This window comes from Dromaius novaehollandiae, chromosome 14 (assembly GCF_036370855.1).
Source record: "Dromaius novaehollandiae isolate bDroNov1 chromosome 14, bDroNov1.hap1, whole genome shotgun sequence".
Lineage (NCBI taxonomy): Eukaryota > Metazoa > Chordata > Aves > Casuariiformes > Dromaiidae > Dromaius > Dromaius novaehollandiae.
Genome location: NC_088111.1, coordinates 1876659 through 1894407, shown reverse-complemented (window position 1 = coordinate 1894407; position 17749 = coordinate 1876659). Strand labels below are relative to the sequence as shown.

General features: G+C 44.0%; 1 protein-coding gene across 2 annotated transcripts; it reads right to left on the bottom strand.

Annotated features, from left to right (window-relative positions):
- ZNF598 (zinc finger protein 598, E3 ubiquitin ligase) lies at positions 1-17099 on the bottom strand. 2 transcript variants are annotated; one of them, XM_026095140.2, is made up of 12 exons: positions 16702-17099; positions 13737-13849; positions 12233-12362; positions 9896-10107; positions 9094-9311; positions 8511-8628; positions 7266-7447; positions 5971-6043; positions 4576-5339; positions 3469-3604; positions 2576-2720; positions 1-2319 (listed from the first exon to the last, which is right to left on the bottom strand). In XM_026095140.2, the coding sequence occupies exons 1-12, from the start codon at positions 16891-16893 to the stop codon at positions 1972-1974; spliced, it is 2631 nt and encodes an 876-aa protein (XP_025950925.1). In that variant the 5' UTR covers positions 16894-17099; the 3' UTR covers positions 1-1971. The 2 variants fall into 2 exon arrangements, with proteins under 2 accessions (XP_025950925.1, XP_025950926.1); XM_026095141.2 differs by lacking the exon at positions 16702-17099 and adding an exon at positions 14415-14433.
- Between the last annotated feature and the right edge of the window lie 650 nt (positions 17100-17749).

Below are 17749 nucleotides of genomic sequence, written 5' to 3'. Positions count from 1 at the left end.
AAAATTTGGTAATATTTTATTGAACCAGGTGAGCACAGGGAACAAAGAAACTGCATCATCAGGCCAAAGAGAAGGACCACCTCCAGGAAACAAAGCAGCACTTCCAGTTCTCAACCCACGAGGTAGGAACTAACTACATGTCTGATAATACAGAAGAAATTAACTGAAAGTAAAGGGAAGATGTAAGAAAGATGCTGCTTCAGAGAATATGTATTTCGTTTCCTCTGAACTTGACAAACCAAAGGAAGAGACGGGAAATCGCTTACATTGTGGAGCAATTGAGCACGAGATGCCTTACGGGCAGCTGGCATCCCAACTCGAGCACAGAAGCGCCGCTGTAGTGTGATGGGCCTGAAACCCAGCTCTGTCCAGAGGAACCTGACTCCAAGTAGGAACGGTAATACGGAAGCGTTACTGCTTGTCATGTTTTCATGCATTTTATAAACAGCCATGCAGCCAAATAATCCTCCCTCCCCACATTTCAGGGCGTGTAGCCTGGCCCCTGTGATGCCTAGACACATTCAGGTATTCAAAACAGTCTTAAGTATTTGGAAAAGAAACCAAAAGCACTTTGCAGCCTGAGAGCAAGCAAACTAAGTATAAGGCAAGAAAAACTTTCTGTAGCCAGGACTAGCTCTTCACTAACAGTTTGAGCTCAGTTTCATAGAAATGATGCTTATATAAAAGCAGTATTTTGTCATTAAAAAAATTACATAAATTAATTTCATTTACTCCTACATGTGAAAAATAGCTAAATCTGGTCTGCCAGGATGGGTGAGACTCAGACACTGAGTTACAGCTATGGAAGTGCACCACGGGGAGGAATCCTGTCACTCCACATGTCATCACTGCTGCTGGAGGAATTACTTCAGACTGTTTAACAGACTCCCCTCTCATCTCCTAGAAGTGGAATTTATAGATGCCAAGCAACAGAAGCAAAGCTACTTCAGACCGGTATCACCGAGGATGTAAACACTCCATACAATCTGAACAAATTATCCTTGTTAGTGCAGACCACTGTAAACAGATAAATGCACTTAAAGGCACTGCAGATGAACATGGTCAGTGATCAGCAGCATTTAATGTCCCAATATGCTGTTGTTTTGAGCTACCACCATTAATACAGCCAAGAAATTAGAAACATGGCAGTCATTAAATAAAATTACTGTGAATGAAGTGTGCTTTACAGAAAGTAAAGCCTTAACATTATTATTCTACATGCAGTGCTACAAAATAAGTTTCTTTAAAGAACATGATTACGTAAAAGGTCAGAGGCAACTCCAAATCTCACGTCCAACTAATCACACAGATCAGTCCAATTCTTCAAGTAGTATAATTAATTCAGGTTTCAGACAGGAATATTCTTTGCTATATGAGCAGCCCAATGTTTACAGACACAAAATTGTAACGGTCTTATTCACCAGTGAGTAGCATCTTTTCCTTTTCTGCACCTTTGCACCCCTGACTACCATGATCTTTATGGTCACAAAAAAGAAAGAAAGAAAAAAAAAGAAAAAACCCACAAAATCAGAATATGAAGGAAGCCACTTTTGCTTCCATTCGCTCCAATGACTCAAAAGCTCCCCCCCAACCTCCCCCAAAAAGAAAGAAGAAACAAAACTAGATGCTTATTCCCCTATTGTGTCCCCTGTCAGCCTTCAGATCAGAAAGTATTTTCTCAGCTATTGCATGTTACAGGAGAAAGGTGGCCCCCTGCCTGCCCACCCTGCAGTTTCAGCCTAATTCTACTCAGGCATTTCGGAAGCTCAGACTTTGGATGTAAATTAGCTACGGTGCAGTCCACTGATCCCTTTGCACTGTATTTATGAACAGCACTGAGAGGGCTCTCTAACAGTTACCTGTGTATTACTACTCAACTGGCACTGGCCCTCAGCCACACTACGCTGCCAAACCTCATTCCAAAAAGTGCATATTCATAGGTTGAGAATGTTTTATTGGTCTTCGGGAAAGCTAACTGATGATTCTGCTGATTGCCTGTAAGGAAGGGAATTCCTCGTCCTCAATATGCAAAGCTTTATGGGTGACAACGTCCTGCTGAGTTAGCACTTGCTTACACGTTGGGCAGATGCAGCAGTCGAGGTCAGAGCTGGAGTCTGTTTGCCAAACATTCTTTTTGTTCTTTTTGGGTTTGTTTGAGCTTTGCTTTTCCTTGATTCTGAAATCATTGTGAGCAGAAAGCAGTTCTTGTTGCTTAACTGTGTCCGGCAACAACACCAACAACTCGTTAAAGATTTTCTTGAAGTTATCCCCAAGCAGGTCTCGGCAACTTTTGTAATACTCTGCTGCAGAAATCAGACCCTTCAGTGAAAAGAGGATTGACATAATTAGAAATGAGAAAACAACAATGATTTCACTGGCCTATAAAAGGATTCAATTCCTTTCTTCCAGATGACATCATTCTCACTGCTTTTTTGCTACCCCAACACTAGGGAAGAGCTACAGTGGCACGGAAAAAAAATCTCCCTCTAGTCTATCTGCTGATAGCAAACTGTGACAGGTGCACTACATGAACTCAACACAGATTTCAAGAATCCTAAGGCTCTTGCCTACTCACCTGTCTAAATTGCCCAGAATGAGTTTTAAATTTATTGAATTTAGACTCATCACTTTGAAGAAATTCTTTAATAGATTGTATTAGCTGAATGTTCCTTTGCTGAAAGTTTTCAGGTATCAAGTATGATCCATGACAGGATTTTGGCCTGCATTTGGGGGTGGGGGGAGAGAAAAAAAAGAACAAGTGAATTTGACAGTACTCCATGTTACAGAAAGATGCTACAGAATGCCTGTAAGTTATATGGGGATTCTTTTCTATAGAATACAGTCCCTTGCTCCACCCAACTTGACAAGCAATTACTATTAGCAGCACACAGCTATCTTGAGGGGATGTTGAAATGCATCCCACAGGACCAGCGCATCTGATTCCAGATATTTAAAATGCAAGCTTAACAGTCTTGACTAGCCATTTTGTAAGCCAGGTTTACTATAAAGACATGAGCAAAAAATACCAGGTCCACACTATGAATAAAGCAGAACAGATTAATACAGACATCTGTATTAAACTTCCATACATTTTCCCTTCCCCTTTTCCCATAACCTCATCTTCCCAGCTCAGAAGAATGCCAGCCAAAGACACCAACTTCTGGAAGATCTGAGCAATGAAAGCATTTAGAGGTTACCCAGAAAAGCATGCTTCATTTCCTCACTTTCATCCAAATGCACACTTGTGCCTACTCTTACTCAGCTCTCCTGAACCAAGCCCACAATGGCTACAGGACTGTAACACAGAAATCTCAGTTTGGTCTTTATTTTATCATGTGGCTGGCCTCCGCCATAGTACCTGTTCACAATAATCCCTTCTGAGTACTCCATGATTCATCTGAAGCCTGTATGACAGAACTGAGATGCAATGTGTGTCGAGGAACATTAATTCAAAGCACCTTTACTTACTCTTTCAAAGATGTAGTGACAGATTCAGGGACATTGGTGGATGGAATAACAGCAAAACCTGGAGGGGGTTTGCTAACAGGCACCGACAGTCCTGGAGGTGGAGGAGGATTCTTTAGTAGCACCACAGTGTTAAAGCCTAAATGAAAGCAGAGAACAGGCAGGAAGTTATAGCACAAATCTGTGGTATCCATATACTACCATCTAAAATTGACACCAATGGTCTGATGTACTTTCCAGGAGCACCAAGGAGGAAGAGTCAGCAACACATACCACTGTATTTGAGAAACCTGAAATTAAAGAGGTAGAAATCTGTTGCTTTAACAGTCAAGTCAAGAAATACTTCATACAGCTGATGGTACCCTACAAGAAAGCTTTAGGAAAATAATTTAAAAAACACTAAAACTCTTGATGAAAGATATTTTTACGTTATTAAAATGAACCAAAACCACTCCAGAAGTTACAACAGCACTACGCATCACATAAACTATAGCAGACTCCGCCTAGCAATATCTGCAGAGCACCACAGACCAAAATAGCTGTGCAAGCACCTCCCGATGTGATGCTACTTTCATTAAAACCACTCTAGGTTGCATTTGTTGCTATGCTACTCCAGTTTTACAACATTGTGGTACCGCTAAAAGCATGGGCGTTACATCTTTGCAAACACAGAACAAAAGTGACCAAGCAAGCCAACTGGCAATGCAGCGGTGCCAGCAGGTACTGGCCTCAGCTAAAGAGAGCTCCCACAGGAGCTTCCAAGCTCGATCTTAAAACATGAAAACACACATACATTACTCATCAGAAAAGCAGTGACTGGCTGCTCCTCTATGAGCCACCTCCAGAGAGCAGACACCTGCGGCCGCGTGGAGCAAAGGTGTCCTAACACTGCCACCACTTCAACAGTGTTTTACAGGGGACATTCAAGAGAATCGAGGAAGGTGCCAAAGCTGCCTTTTTTTTTTTTTAAACTTCAAATGCTAACCATGTGCCAGAACTGCTCCTCGCATGGGAGCCAGAAGGAGCAGTTTGTACTTCTCTTCCATGTGCCACATGCCACATTTCTCTAAGCTACAACCAGCAGGGCTGACTGTGCCCTGCAGCACTTACCTGGTGGCGGTGGCATTCTAGCTGATCCTGAGCTCCCAAGAGCTGGGAAGTCTTCCTGAGGTGAAGGGCATTGGTTAGTCACTGTGGGCTTTTTAAGGCCAGGGGGCTCTTTGGGTGTACTACAGACTGCTAATGATTTTTCCGAATGACCGTTCATAACAGTTGCAGCTCTGTCAGGGGCATGAAGAGCAGAGAAGGCATTTGATGTCTGCTCTGCTTCTGGCAACTTTTCAGTAGATGACCTGGGAAAGGACGTATCCTGTAAGAGGTGTGGGGAGGATGGTCTCTGCTTCTCAACCCCCATCTTCTTTTTCTTGCTCACTTTCGTGAAAGTTTGTGAGGTAGAAGCTGCCAGCAAGGACGATACATCAAACATTGTTGGTGTGTTTCTGATCTCCTGGGTTGTCAAGCCACTGCCACTGTCTTCATCATCTGACTGAGAGAGTTTATTGCTCTTCTTGCTTCCTTTACTGCTATTCAAGGAGGGTGGCTTTTTGGCTGTCTGGTTTGCACTGGGGCTACTAATGGCTTTGACCACGCTTTTACAGGAACCATTGTTCCACGCAGATGTAATGTTAGTTACTGTTTTGTTGTTAGGCCTCATTTTGGACACCAGAGCTGGAAAATCCTCCTCTTGAAAAGCTGTTTTCTTTGCAGTAGCTGTATATGTCAAAGACATCCCAGAAGAGACGGTGGGTGCTGCAGAAGATGACAAGCTTGGGAAGTCTTCTTCTTTAAGCTTAACTGGCACTAGCTGGGCAGAGCTGTGAGAAAGGAAAAGTACGAGTTACACTGGTGCTGCAGAGGCAATGCAACTCCAACAAGCAGAACGAGTTACTACCTGACTGCAGTCTTCCTCAAACTATCACTCAGGGTGGCACAACTGCCATAACTGTTAGCAGGATGAAAATGCGCTCAGGCTTATCAATTGTGTCTGGAATGAGTTTCCTCAGAGAGGTCACACTAGCCTTGCTGTGCTATCGGTACTGTCCTGCACACCTCACCAGCAAGCTGCACACAGGCTTCAGGGGGGCAGTCTAGCTGCCACGCCTTGCAAAGACTCCATTCTAATAATCACCGATTTAAGGAGATGATGCATTTTACAACCCAAAATATATGGTTCCATCAAGATAAACTATCAAGTTAAAAATTACTGGAACAAAGGATGTTGGGAATTTCACTGAAACCACTCAAAGATCAAGTTGCATATTGAAGCAACAGCCTATGCTTTGTCATGCAGGTGACCAGCAGAGCAAGAGTTCAAGGGAAAAGAGGGGAAGGGGCAGAACCATTTGCAGTCTAAGTGATGTGTAAAATTATTTTCTGCAAAAAACACAGACCCTGAATAAGCTTCTAAATCATTTTTCTGATTGCTGCAGCCTTGCACAAACTTACCCCTGTAGAGGTCCCACTGCTGAGCCAATCGCTGGAAAGTCATCTTGGCATAAAGCACCATCAGCAGCCGCTTCTTTTGGAATATTGTAAAAAGACCAAAGATATGTTTTCAGCCAAAAGCCATTAATTTCAGAATGAAAGTTATCACTGAACATCACATCAGCATTAGCAAGTCCTATTTTCAGCAGCTGATGATGTCATTAACTGTGACATTCCAAAAGGGCAATTTAAATCCACATGTCACTATTTCCTTCAATTAATTGTATTTACCATTATGTCACTGCACACTGGCTTTAGCATATAGCAAGTTCATGATACTTTAACATGAGCAAAACATTGTTTGATAAGTGCATTCTGAAGGAATCCTCAAGAAACTCAGATGTTACTGCCCCCAGCTGTCTGCTCCACGCCTCAGAGGTTAGCACCCGGTTGTCTGCACTGGTTCAGGAGGCTCATCTGAGCCCAAGTGCTTGGGCTGAGGAATGAAAATAGCTTCACTTGGAAAGTTACTCCTCTGAGCTGTCCATTACACCTCTGCTGCACAGATGCCCAAGCTGCTCAGCAATAAGCTCTTGGGCAGTCAGTTTACGGTGCAGCATTTAAATATAAATTACTCCCAGTTTGGATTTGCCTTAGAATGCAGTGCTGCAGACTGCAGCAGTTCAGGGACAGACTGAAAACAGTTTAGACATGCATGCGGCAAAAGCTGGGTACGCAGTTGGGGGAGATAACCTCGCCAGTCATCCCCAACTGAGCTGTACCCATAAACCAACTAGAGCTCTCAGCTGCTTCAGTTCATAATTAAAGCATATAACCTTTAACTGGGAATCTGCTGTTCGAACAGTTTATGGTAGAAAAGTGATTTGGAGCAGCCACAATATCAGACCACCACATCGTATATATTTGTCCCCAAACTGGACCCAAGTTGAAGCAATTCAAATCTTGCTTCCATCAGTTACAGACTTCTACTGGGAATAACTTCTTCCCAACAAAACGGATATTTAGCTCAAGCAAGCATCACAACGAGTCAGCTCTTGCATGTTATGGTAGGAAATGGCATTTAATATTGCATTTAATATTTCTGCCCAGCTCCATTTTCAGGATAACCTGCTGCATGAATCCTAGTGCACTCTGACACACTTCAGTGCAGATGAGCGTTGCTGCATTAAGATCCTCAACAGCTCTCTCCATATTCACTAGCTTTTGAGAACACTGCATGGCGAGTCACACCTTACCAGGCTGATCTCCAGACCAGCCATGCCTCCCTGCAGTTGCAGAGCATGTTCAACACTAACCTGTAGCTTCATTTGAAGACTTTGGCACACGTTTGGAGCTGGGTACTTCTGAATCCCTCAAGTCCTCCTTTTTACCTCTGCTGCTGCTGTCGTCTTTATCTTCTACCCGTTTTTTCTCTTCTTGCCGTTTAGCTGCAACAGATGCCCTGACTGCTGCTGCAATGTCTCTGTCTTCTTCTTCCCTACAGGACAGGACAGATTTTCTTGGTCAAACAGTAAGGATTACTGAGCACCTTTGTCTCACTCCAGCTCTCACCTCTCCAGTGTCACATCCCGATGACACTCCCTGGCCTGGTGCTGCCACCTGCTGAGAAGGCTGAAACAAACCCACTGCTCCAATACACCCCAGCGCGGTCTGGTGAGACAGGCAACATTCAACCCCTGGAGTCACAAGTTCTACATGTGGTGATAACAATTCAGTACTGAAGAGACCCGGGTGAACTGGGAGAGACGGTAGCAAGGATGCATGAGGACACTTGTCTCTCCCATTCATTTTCAAATGCATGAAAATCTTATCTGTAGGTTGAAGTAACTCTTTGAAATATGGTTTGTCATGAACTCTCAACACATGCACGATTCACATGCGACACTGACATATAAGGTGCTTGGAGATGGATTTTTTCCCCAGTGAATTACCAGTAATGAATCATCTGACCGTCCAGCAAGAAAAGAAGAAAAATAGATGTGCAGTATGTATAAAGCACTCAGGTCTTGTGTGGATGAAAAGACATATAAATGCAAAATTTCATATCAATACTTAACCCTCTTCTTTTTCCAAAGCACTCAGTCTGGCCACACAGAGATCTGTTAGTTCAATGAAAAGCATGGTCCTTAGAATAGGAGCTTCATGATTACCCAGACCAAAAAGTCCATTAAACCTGCAAAGGCTTGTCACTTACTTCAGAAAATCCTATTTAGAAGAGTTAGCACAAAAAACAGTTGCTGCAAATTAATTTAGTATTTTGAGCTTAGTTAACCCACTTGTTGAAGATTACATTGCTCATTTCCTTAGGCAAGTCCAGAGAGCTGAAACTTCACACTAAATAGATTTCACTTTGACCAAGCGTGTAATCAGCACACCAGCTCAGACTGAAAGCTAACTCTGACCTCAGCTAAGGATCCACTACAGAAGCTTCCAGGTTTTGTACTCACTTCTCTCCTACTGGCCTACCAAAACATCATTAAGTGGTAATTAAGAAACAGCACTAAGCAGCAATAAAAATCTACAAGATTTGTGCTACTCACCTCTTGTATCTCCAGCTGCCTCTTCTGTTTTGCTGACCTCCTCGGCCTCCGAGTCTGCCTGACCTCCCTTGCCTGTTATACCTGTCCACTTCTTCATAGTCCTCTCCACCTATAACACCTAACCAAGAGGGATGGTTGATCAGTCTTAGTGTTATTTCTCTAATCTGGGCATCACACTATGCCTGAAAAAGGCAAAAAATACTAGTATAAGCAAATCTATCTTGATTTCTTTCACCTGTAACGATTATGAAGTCTACATAACCTTCAGGACTGATACATTAAAACATATTTTGCAGTATATGGATTTGACACATTGTAACCGGTGATATGAGTTTTAAGTAATTTCATTTTTATGTGTAGAGACCTCTGCATAGAGTTCCACATAAAATAAAAGTTTGCATGTATGTCAGTCTCTGCACTCCTCTGGTCTCATGCTCCATCTTCATCCCTACTTTATATTACCTGTAATATAAGTAATTCAAGTAAAAGCAAACGGGAACAGAACATCAGCCATTAAAATCATTCACTCTGATTTTCCTATGAATACATTTTTGTTAATCTCATTCCCCCCAGCCCCACTTACCCTCATTCCTCCTCTGATGCCTAGGAGCATAATTAAATTGAAGGTCTATTTGCCGGTTCTGCCTGGCCTCTGCCCTGTTCTTGCTGTGGCAGGCTGTTTTGTGCGCTTTATAATCTATTTCTGTGCGGAAAGCATGGGTAAACTGTTCTGTACTGCACCGTCCCTCTTCGCAAAGGAAATGCTTTTCGCGGAAATGTTCACGAAGGTATTCATAATCACTGGAAAGAGAAAAGAGTTGAGTCGCAACTTTCCCAACACATCTTACTAAGGCTGCATAGTTATTCTTTGTGAGATGGAGCGAAGACAAGCCTATCTGTTGGTTCTTCCTTTATCTCCAGGAGAATTCTCCAACTGAAACCGCTTCTGTGCAGCGTAGACATAAGCCTTAATGCATGATCTCAGAAGCTAAACTAAATCTACTGGATGATAATTATCACGTCCAGCAGTACATAAAACACCTGTCTCAAAGGAAAATTTGTTCCCATCTCCTTTGCACAAAAGCTTTGGACTATTAGAGTTAACATACCACACAGCCGATGGAGAAAACTTTAAAATAAGGACTAGACAGGAAGTGACCAGTGCTGAGACTAGTTTAAGGAACAACAGATCAAACAGAAAGACAGATGGAATTTCAGAATTATTAGTCCTATATTCAGTATAAAAAAAAATATAGACTACAGCCAGTCTGCTCACCTTCACGCCCTGTCTTCAAGCATTACTTTCCACAGAACTGAAAGCAGATGCAAACAATTTTCCTTTAAAAGTTAAGCTACAGAAAGAGAAATAAGCCACTTTCACAAACCTGTAGTATTCCTGAGCACCATCAGAGTCACAGAAATGACAAAAATAATGATCTCGTCTTAGGTGTTTCAGTAACTCATCATTATCCAAATAACGCTCGTCACAAAATTTACAGAGGGGATGCCCACGATGAGAGGTGTCGTCTGGATCTCCGTGGATTCTATGGCGGGCAAGGTCCTTACGAGAATACCATTTCCGTTCATACGTAAAAATCTTAAGAAATATATATATAATGTATTATTTCATGTGAATAGAGAACGAAGTGGAATAAGCCAGGTTCTGCACAACTTTTTCATCTGTAAGAGTGGAAGATTTGCTTTGACCAGCCCCAGAAAGATGCAATTTCACAACTGATGCCCAAAAATTTCAGTGAAAAGGAGCCAAAATTCAAGCAATACATCCAAATGAAATCTAACTTGCAGTTTACTCAGTTCAAACAGTGGAAAGAAAAGAATTCACTTTTTTTTCTTCTTTTTTTCTTTTTTGGTAACGTAACAAAATTTAAATTATAATCTCTGGTGGAAAAAAAAGCCTAAATATGTGTTTATGAACATACAGTACTTGCATACTTTAATTTGAAAAAAATGCAAAATAGAAGCGAGCTGTTTTACATTCCTCCAATAGCAACCACCCCATATAGCTACATGCAATCAATATGGTTCAGTGAACAAATTCTGCATTATGAGCCAATATTCTGTCCCTACTAACACACAGGCTAGACATACAGACTAGACTAACATACAGGTAGAAAGGGTTATGAAGATGCCAAAACGGTCAACACACCCTTGAGAACAGATATCCCTTATTTCTTGCTTTGACAAAAAACGTTAACTTATTCTGGGAAAAGGTTACTTTGGCTTAGCTATCGTGGACTGCCTGAAGCTTCAGCATGTTTAAGAAGTTCTTTTCAGTAATTGCTAGCAATATGACATCATTTCTCCAAAATAAAAATATCTCTGCAGTATTCTGAAATTAAAAGGCAACAAATTCTACTATTGTTTGTGCTTTCCCTCAAAGAGACTATGATAAACTAGCTTCTTGCTGACTGTGGAAACAGCTTTTAACCAGAGCCAAGAACAAATATTAGTCTTCATTCAGATGAACGCTCTGATCACTTCTGGATCCTGCTCCTTCCGGCAGTAACCTACAATTCAATTGGCATAAACCACCTGTGACACCACAGGAAAAATGCATTTCTCCAGTTTGATACTTATCAGTTTCAGAGAAAACAAACACATGTACAGAACCATGTGTAATGAGTCCTACAAATACTTGTTTGTGCATTAAACTCCTTCCTATAACAATAAGCAACGCTGACTGCAGTTAGAGGCAGGTTAGCAGTCTGATTTAACAGCAGCTTCTGGTTTTGGCTGACATGCAATTCAGAAATACAGAAAAGCACTCTAGCTCTAGGGAAAGGTGGAATTCAGACTTTCGGAGTGTAAAAAAGCATCGCCTTTTTGACTAACATAACATCAGCCATTCTAAATGAAATTTTGGGGGGGTGGGAAAGGAAGACAATGGTGATAGCAGGATGAGTAGTTTAAAGGCTCAAAACACAGCACCTTTCCGGACTGAGACAACTCAGCTTTCCAGTAACTGTATTTATCTTTAGCGGGTTTTAAGAAATGTTTTAGAACTACCACTGGTCACGTTCTACTTGGGTACATCAAACACAGCCACCGCAACCACTGAAAACAGTAGGTTTCATCTTCCTATCAAATCAACATTTTGATTATAATAAGATATAGGAAATTTGCTCTGAATAAATAAACAAGATAATGAAATACAATTATATTTCATTAAGCCAGCAAGACGAACTCTCATCCTGTACATGATCTGACTGTAAATGCTAAGTTGATTCTGATCTCAGAGAGGAAACTAACATTCTGTGATGCACTCTGTTTTCTGAAGTGGCACCAAGTATTTTCTCAATTGCAGTTTTATTTTGTAAAGTCGTTACGGGTGCAAGTCTTAGAGACCTCAAACCTCTATTGTTACAGTTATAACAAAGCATGCCTACAAGTCAGGATTAACTTCCTAGCAGAAGGTTGGGTCTTTGGTACTTATACACATTGTGGGGTGGAGCTAACCTCCCAAGGTTATTAATCTGGTTGGGTTTAATTTAAAGCATAATCCATTTAGAATCGTCAGGCCTCCTTCATTAATCAGTTTATGAAAGAAGGACTTGAAATGAAGCAGCTGGTTTCACTGCAGGCAGACAGAGGAAACGTAATAAGTTGGTGCTATTCAGCCACCCCCTTCCTCCCACCTCCCCAAATACTCCTGTAAGGAAGCACCCCTCCTTCCCATACCTTAAAACACAGAGCTACCTCACCTTTAAGTGTTTAACACAAAGTTTGCAACAGAAGAGTTCATGCTGCTTTCTCATATGCTGTTCCAGATCTGCAAAAGTATTGAATGGCCTCACATCTGGACATAAAGAGCATTCATGCTGCAGCAGCTTCCTAAGGGACAAAGAAAGGTTTATTAAAGTTATCCGATTCCCTCTCAGCAATCTTATACCTTTACCAAAAGGCAAATGTTCCATCAGAGGCAGAATGCTGCATTTTTATAGCTCCCCCAGCAATCTGTAATGAGGTTAGAGTCCTTTTTATTCCAAGGATATTTTATCACCTCTCAGGAACAGAACAGAACCATATCACACAGAGGCTTGAACTGCAAGAGAAAAGCTGAATAGCTACTGTGCGAGTAACATGCTACTAGCACAAAACTTGTGAGCGGACTGTAATATGTCCATGCAACAAATCTCTAGCTTATTGAAGGCTCAGCCAATTTATGCAACGTTCACATCCAATTATGTTTTCACCTGTCAGTAACTGAAGAATATGACAGGAAACACAAAGGAGATAAAGAATTATAATAGAAAAAGAGCATAAAACAAGTACAAAGATTCCCAACAACAGCCGAAGACAGAGCACTGGTCTCCGTGGGAGATCCCACTAACTCACTCTTGATTGCTACCCATGGAACTGAAATCTCAGGAACTCTCCAGAAACATCAAAAGTAACTCTCAGAGCTGGTTTATAATTAATCAGAATATGCTCTGAGCTGATCCTGCTCACCAAACCCACTGCCCAGTTCCATAAATATAAAGTCATACAAAACAGCGCGAATCAGGCTAGACACACTGCACAAGTCTCTAAGAAAAAGGCACCACTGCCTACATTGTTTTGTCTCTTTTCTTTTCACTCTTCTTTCCATTTAACTGATTTTAATTAAATTTAAATCCTCCCAATTAAACATGTTATGAAAAATATTTGAAGAACATGATGTTGATGCCCCATTTTTACTCTGTGTCATTTTTACTTCATCCATTTAGAATCAAGATTTTTGTAGGAAGAAGAGGTTGCTCTTCTTTTCATGCAATGTATAATACAGCTGCTTTCGTTCAGCCTTTATGCAGCACAGCAATAAAAACAATTATAATAGTAATACTGTCCTTACTAATTTACAGAACAGCCATGCAAGGAATGAAAAGCCTTTCAGCAAGTTTGCTCTTGGTAAAAAAGCAAAAAGCAACTTCTTACTGACAGAGCAACACTTCTGTATTATGCATCTGAAAATCTAAAACTCCAGTCTTGAGTTGCTCCCTTCGCCGACCTTGGGCCTGAGAGTTCACAGCAACCATGCTGCTCCAGCCTCTCGTCCTACCAGAGCCACCTGCGCTGCAGGGTGACTAAGGGACACAGCATGACAGTCGCTCTATTTCCATAAAACGAAACCACACTATTCCATTAAGTCATGCATTTCCTGTTACGTAACACAGATAAGAACGCGGTGTTTCAGGGACACGCTACAGAAAGGATCCCAATATTTACCTGTACAGTGCATAAACATTTCCATCCGTAAAATAGATGTCATATTTCTTCTCATGCTGCAGCTGGTTAAGTGCTATTGTTGAGAAAGATGTAAGCTTTCTTCCAAAGACAACCTACAGACAACACAAGGATCAGAGAGAGCATGTGTGAGCTGTACGGTCTTTAGAACTACAGTCAAACTCCTTGGCACAAACTTCACTCGTTAGGGAACTCATCCCAGCCTAAGGCTTGGACAGCGTTTGCAGAGCTCTGTGCCAGCCCCAGCTGCTGTCACTGCCCACCAGCTACTGTCACAACTGTCTGCAAAGCAACGGTGATTGCTCCTTAATCAGCTTCTAGCAAGTGAGTCAGATTAGATGAGGGTGGATTGGACTATCCTGATTTTTGGATTTTGGACTAGCCCTTTGGTTGGGGGAACTCTTATGACATGTTTTGCTACCACAACTGTGCTAGGAGCAAGTATCTTCAACCAATTCAGTCCCTTGCACAGCAAATGTCTGCCCAGAGCCCTGCACTCAGCTCCCTCCTATCTCCTGCGAGATCACAGAAACTCGCACTCCAAAAGTACAAAGTGACATTACTCAGAGTCTGATTGGGAAAGAACAATTTCCTCTTTCCTTAACTGCCAAGGAAAGTGAGAAACAAAACACTACATCACTTCCCAAGTCATTACTGTACCTTCTAAGACAACCCGGTTGTTCGCAATTGCTCCTACCGACCTCCAAGCAGCTTGCGTATCATGCTGCAGCAATTTACTACGTTATGGCCTTCTTCAGGCTTCAACATACATCCCAATTCAGGAATGCTGGGGCAGCAGCAGCACTTATGAAACAGCTGGAATTACCTGTACCAGCTCAGAGAAGTGCACAGAAAACAAAATACAGTAATCACCTTTCAGTCGTTACAGTGAACACTAAATCTAGAAAAACTTACAAACTTAACAAAAAAATTTAATTATACAAGACACATGTAGCTTAATCTTGTTAAAGCACAAAATACTGCTCCCCTACCCCTGCTGAGGTGAAATAGCTTGGAACAAGTCTTTTGTGCTTTTTTTAAGCTTTCTTTAAAGCGGGGTTAATTGTAAGTTAACCAAAACAAAAATATGCCAAACTCTGAAATGTCATCTTAAAATAGAATAAAAAGAATAGCAGTCAAAGTTGACTGGAGAGATGACGACTATGTTTAATTCCAATTATTTACAAAAATTCACTGAAATCTTATAGACATTTCATTTCAGCCTGAAGTCAGTTCTAGAAGGGAGGAATTCATTGCTGAAAAGCAGCTTTTTCCTCCGCAGGAGAGCAACACAGCTTCCTACAGCAGTTCCGAGAACACTCTCACACACATATACAACACGCACATTGATTGACCCTGCAAGTCCTAAGTTTATTTCAGGGTTATTTTACAGATCAACAAGTAATCCTTCCTAACTTAACTGCAGCAATTACGCATCACTGAGCGCACATATTACCATAACAAGTATATCCTGCTTTCTCCTCCATTTGGTGCTCTGATGTAGTCATCTTTATAGTTGTTTTTATTCCATTTTGACATTAGGCTATTACACTTACCAGTTCAGCCTACACTAATCAATATGACACCTCCCGAGATTGAGTAGCAGTGTACTTCTAATTCTACATACACTCTGCAAATTAACAAACCCTGTTTTGGAACCTACATATATGCTCAGTTCACTCAAGGACATTTTTTTGGTGTGATTCACACAGCTTCAATGGCTTTTTTTTCCCCTTTGGAGGCGATGAGTGAACAGACAGTAACAGTATCACAGTGGCACTTCAAGACAAGGGAAAAAAAGAGCAGACATTAAAAAGGACCTCTCAGGCAATTAAAATAAAAGGATCATTTTTAACAGCTAATAAATGAGAGAAAAAGATGGCTTAATGAACTGAAGTTCAGCCCACGTAATAAAGCAATTACTACAAAACTCAAAAGCTCTTCAAATTAACAGTCCATCTGTGACCCTAAGACAAGCAGTTTTAAGGAAGAACAGCAGTATCACAGCTCGCTTCTTCCTACGACAGGAGAAGGAGAGCAGCAGCTCCTCGGCGGATGATCAGGAACGTATCTGCCAGGGAAAAACACCTTTCTGAACACAGAGGCTATTCGCGTACCACTCAGCTCAACCTAAAAGCCACATCCACACTTCTGGCCTCCACAAAGCCTGAGGATCTTAAGCACGCGGCCTAAGATTGCCAATCCCTCCAACCATTTGAACAACGTGAAAAGCAGCCAAGGCGGTTTATTTAGGAAGCTTTCCCTTTGTGTGTGTGTGGGGGGGGGGGGGGGGGGGCGCAGAACACCCCTCCACACACATTTCTTTTACTTTATTTCCTAAACCATCAGAATATACTATTTTGTTTAAAGCTACCACCAATTCTTTCCTTTGGGGGGTCGTTTCTCTCCACGTCAGTCCTGCAAAACCACGTTCACATATAAAGTTTTGGGTTTTGTAACATCCTGGAGCAAAACTCTTCACAACTGTCCGCCGCCGCACCAGAGCCCTCGCGCCGTCCACGCATGGCGGAGCGGCTCCTCCTGAGCTCTGCGATGCCTACGAGTGCGGGCCGGCGGGCCACGCAGAAAACAAAACAAAAACCCACCAGAAAACCGCAGCTAAGGTGACGTGACTTTTAAGCGTGTGGGCTCAGGAACGGAAGAAGCAGCGCAGAAGGATATTCTGTAAGGCAAGACACGACCAAGCCGGACGGAACATTAAATACGTCCCCCCCAGTCCTAAAATCAGGCCCGAAAGCCAGCGCGATGACAGCGTGACCCGAGACTACCCAACACCGCTTCGGAGAACGAGCCTCGCTGACTTAAACGTAACAACTACGCGCTTCACACTGCGTTTTCTCCCCGTTTTGATGCCCACACGCCTCCCGCCCCCCTGGGCCCCCACCACAGCCCCGGGCGCGGCCCGGACGGCGCGGCGGCCGCTCACCTGGCCCAGCTCCTCGCGGCACACGGCGCAGTACCGCACGCCGCACAGCGCCCGCATCCGCACCGAGCACCGGTAGCAGATGGGGTGGTCGCAGCGGCCCAGCGCCACCACCTCCAGGTCGCCGCAGCACAGCACGCACGGCCCGTCCGCCGCCGCCGCCGCGCCCGGGGAGGCCGCCGGCGAGGCCGCCATGGCGGCGCCGACACGCCGCGGCCTGGCCCCGCTCCGCCTAGCAACCGGCCCGGCGCCGGCCTAGAGCGCCGCCCGGCCCGCCGCGCGACGCTCCTCCCGGCCTCCGACCATAGAGAGCCGGCCGCTTCGTATCGCGCCGGCCTGGACCGACCATAGAGTCCCCGTCTAGAGCGGCACACCACCTCTCTAATCACCCCTCCCGGAGGCTAGAGCGCCGCTCTTTACGTCAGCCCGCACGTCCTCCAACGCCCGACCATAGAGAAGCAGCCTAGAGCGCCCTCAGCATGTTACGCCACTCTGGCTGTGCTCCGTCTACCAGGGAGAAGCGCTGCCAGGAGCGCCCACCGCGGGCGGGGTCCCTCTAGCTGCCTCTCGCTGGTCTCCTGGGAAGGGGGGAGCCGCCGGGGAGCCGTTGGGCGGCCGCGTGCCGCGGTGCGGGCCTGACCCGGTGCCGCCCAAGGGGAACCGGGAGAAGCCGAGCGGTGCCCAGGGGCTGCGGCCTGCCTGGGTGCCCGCAGCTGGCTGCCCCGGCTTCCCCCCGGAGGAGACGGGCCCAGCCTGGGGCCTCCTAGGGCAGCACCGCGGCCTCCCGGCTGCCCCACGGCCTGGCGCGTGGCGTCTGGCCTGCCCCGGGCAGCGGCGGTGTCCCGCGGGGTTGTGGGGGATGCGGCCGCCCGGCAGGGCAGTGACTGGGCACCGGTGGGGCCTGCAGGGAGCTGGGGCTCTGCCAGGGCAGACACCTGCCCCATGGTGGGTGCCTCAGAGCAGCAGCTCTGCCTCCCTGGTTCTACATGACACCTTCGTCCTCGACACCGCGTAAGCTACGCGTGATTGGAAACAAATTGTCTAAAAACAT

Bases quoted from the DNA above. Each gene is read 5' to 3' on its own strand.
- ZNF598 (XM_026095140.2), bottom strand. From the start codon at position 16,893: ATGGCGGCCTCGCCGGCGGCCTCCCCGGGCGCGGCGGCGGCGGCGGAC. The intron at 9,312-9,895 runs GTTTGTGAAAGT...TTCTCTTTCCAG, and splicing joins GGTGCTCAGGAATACTACAG to TGATTATGAATACCTTCGTG. The intron at 3,605-4,575 runs GTAAGTGCTGCA...GCTTTCATTTAG, and splicing joins TAGAATGCCACCGCCACCAG to GCTTTAACACTGTGGTGCTA.